This window comes from Triticum aestivum, chromosome 2B (assembly GCF_018294505.1).
Source record: "Triticum aestivum cultivar Chinese Spring chromosome 2B, IWGSC CS RefSeq v2.1, whole genome shotgun sequence".
Taxonomy (NCBI): domain Eukaryota; kingdom Viridiplantae; phylum Streptophyta; class Magnoliopsida; order Poales; family Poaceae; genus Triticum; species Triticum aestivum.
The window spans coordinates 574,446,590-574,449,382 of NC_057798.1; the positions used below are offsets into that span (position 1 = coordinate 574,446,590).

Sequence of the window (2,793 nt, forward strand, 5' to 3'; positions counted from 1 at the left end):
TCTATACATTTATAGTAATTACATACAAACAAATTGATGGTGAAATAAAATTAATTTAAAGCATTTATATCTACAGTAAATAACAACAATCTGCTAACTACCGTAGCACCGTGACTTTCCTTCTCTATATTAGAAGATCCGGTTCTGGTGGTAACAAGTCATCTCATCCCTTAAAAAATTAATTTGCAAATTGATGATCTACTCAGTACATTTATAGTAATTACATACAAACAAATTGATGGTGAAATAAAATTAATTTAAATTATTTATGTCTATGATAAATATCAACGGTAAACAATCTGCTAACTACCTACTAACCGTTTTTAACTTTTCTTCTTCATTTTACACTAGGCTAGCACTGTACCATCGTAACTTTTCTTCTCTATATTAGAGGATCCGGTTCCGGTGGTAACAAGTCATCTCATCCCTCAAAAAGAAAAAGGCGGCTATCTCATCAGGCAAACTTAAGACAACTATCTCATCAGGCAAACTTAAGACAACTATCTCATCAGGCAAACTTTTTCTTCAAAAACAACTCTATTTCCACGGATATATTTCAAAAACAGCTCAAGCATACAGGATAACAGAGCCGAAACGGATGGATAAAGTAGCTCATCCCAAAGATAAGGTGGGGTTGTAGAGTTGGCTTGTTCATGGCCACGTTACTAACTTGCAACTTTACTAAGATGTTAACAAAACTGTCGACATTGGTGTGGACAGGAAACAACAGATACGTCCTTGTTGTGTTTCGCTGCACTAGACCACAGCGCTGAAGAGGACCGAAACATGCCATAGGTGTCAAGAACGTACAGAAAGGTAGTAGTACTAGTAAAATGAACAGAGCTGTCAGTTAGATTTTGCGTCCAAGCGAAGGGAAAAAAGAAGACAGACAGATGGATAAATGTCACCATATGAATCGTACCCTGTACATGCACAGCTCAGTGATGTGCCCATGCGGAAGTGGATTAGATGATGAACCAAGTATACTGATCACATAACGGAAAAACAGAACAAAGATCACACTTATTTATAGTAGATTTTATACAAGCAAGCAGGTTAGTTTGTACATGAGCAGCAGCATATCCCGTCACACGCAGAAACCGAACAGGCAGGCGTTCTCTAACCAAGGCAGCAAAAAAAGCCCAGAAAGAAAAAAAGGAGAAGAAAAAAGATAGCTCCTAGAGCCAAACCCTGGCTGGCTCCTCGGCACTCTGGATTTATACAAACTCTGTTGCTACTACTTCGCACACTCTCGTCGCATATACAAAGACGCTAGACACGTTGTCTCCACGGGAAGAGTCGACGTACGTGGGCCTGCTACGGCTCCTCAGGTTGGCTGCACCGCCTCTCGGGCGCCCCCTCCGCTCACGATCCACGGGTGCCCTGCGATCATCAATCAACTTGATTCAGATCAAGATAAGTTGGGTGGTTATTAAGGAACGGATACGAACGGGTTGAATAATCTAGAGAACGAATCATGCACTTTTGGAGAAAACAATTCCTCAGATATTCCAAATGCATGCAGCACTCCAATCTAAAGAAAGAATCTGAGGCGATGTCGGGGCGCTTACGGAGGACTTGCTCCGCGGAGAACCTTCGGGAGACGTCGCGGCACATCATGCGCCGCATCAGGTCCTTGGCCAGCGGCGACACCCCGGCGAACAGCCTCGGCGGGAACCTGGGGCTCCCGCGCAGCACCGCCGCGAACACGTCCGACGCCGTCTCGCCGCTGAAGGGCAGCGCGCCGCCGGTGAGGAGCACGTACAGGACCACCCCGGCGCTCCACACGTCGGCCTTCTCCCCGTACTCGCCACCCGCCACCACCTCGGGCGCCACGTAGTGCGGCGTGCCCACCAGCCCCCGCGCGCCCTCTCCGCCGCCGACCAGCGCCGCGGACCCGAAGTCCGCGAGCCTGGCGCGCACGGGGCCGTCGCCCTCGCCGCCGTCGGGGGCGTCGAGGAGCACATTGTCCGGCTTGACGTCGCGGTGCGCGACGCCGCGGCGGTGGCAGATCGCGAGGGCCTCGGCGAGCTGCGCGGCCACGGCGGCGGCCTCGGGCTCCGGGACGGGCGCGCCGTGGCGGAGGCGGACCCAGTCGAGCAGGTCGGGCCCGGCGCAGAGGTCCATCACCACGTGCGTCCACGCCTCGTCCTCGTACACCGCGTGCACCTGCACGACGCCCGGGTTGCCCGCGGCGGCCAGCTGCGCCAGCTTGGGCTCCAGCTCGGCCAGGCCGCGGTCCAGGTCGTCGTCGAGGCGCGAGCGGTCGACCGACTTGACGGCGTAGAGGTCGCCGGTGGAGCGGGACGCGCAGCGGCGGACGACGCCGAAGCGGCCGCGCCCGATCTCCTCCCCGATCTCGTAGTCCCGCTCGAGTTCCTCACTCATGGGCAGATCTGTTTTTTTTTACCCTCTCGCAGTGCTTTTCTCGGAGGATAGTTGGTTCGCGAACCGGTGGCCGCCTATTTAACGGGGCGCCCCAACTTCGGGCTGCCGCCGAATATGCGGATCCTGCTCGACCGGACCATATTCCAATTTAACCCTCGCGTTGGTTAATACTACTCCTACTAATGCAGCTCAGTTTAAGGTTGTCTTGCACAGATATAATACACGTAATCTTATCCAGTCCTATCACAATTGCAATTAGCCGGATACATTTGGATCAGCAGGCAGCAAGCAGCACGACTAATCTACCGAGTCTTTGTCAAACACTTCATTATTTCCTCATACTAGTACTAGTTTAATTGGCTTTATTTAGCAACCATAACCTCGTCGCCATTTACAATGTCGATG

The 2,793-nt window shown here is 51.6% G+C and overlaps 1 protein-coding gene across 1 annotated transcript; it reads right to left on the bottom strand.

Annotated features, from left to right (window-relative positions):
- Positions 1-995: 995 nt before the first annotated feature.
- LOC123041691 (phosphoenolpyruvate carboxylase kinase 2) lies at positions 996-2,451 on the bottom strand. The gene is made up of 2 exons (XM_044464271.1): positions 1,572-2,451; positions 996-1,383 (listed from the first exon to the last, which is right to left on the bottom strand). Exons 1-2 carry the CDS (start codon positions 2,386-2,388, stop codon positions 1,328-1,330), a joined length of 873 nt encoding a protein of 290 aa, XP_044320206.1. The 5' UTR covers positions 2,389-2,451; the 3' UTR covers positions 996-1,327.
- Positions 2,452-2,793: the final 342 nt, after the last annotated feature.

What these genes read in the sequence shown, in the direction of transcription:
- LOC123041691 (XM_044464271.1), bottom strand. Translation starts at nt 2,388, where the DNA reads ATGAGTGAGGAACTCGAGCGGGACTACGAGATCGGGGAGGAGATCGGG. An exon ending in CTCCGCGGAGCAAGTCCTCC is followed by an intron (nt 1,384 to 1,571) that starts GTAAGCGCCCCG and finishes TGATGATCGCAG; the next exon opens with GGCACCCGTGGATCGTGAGC.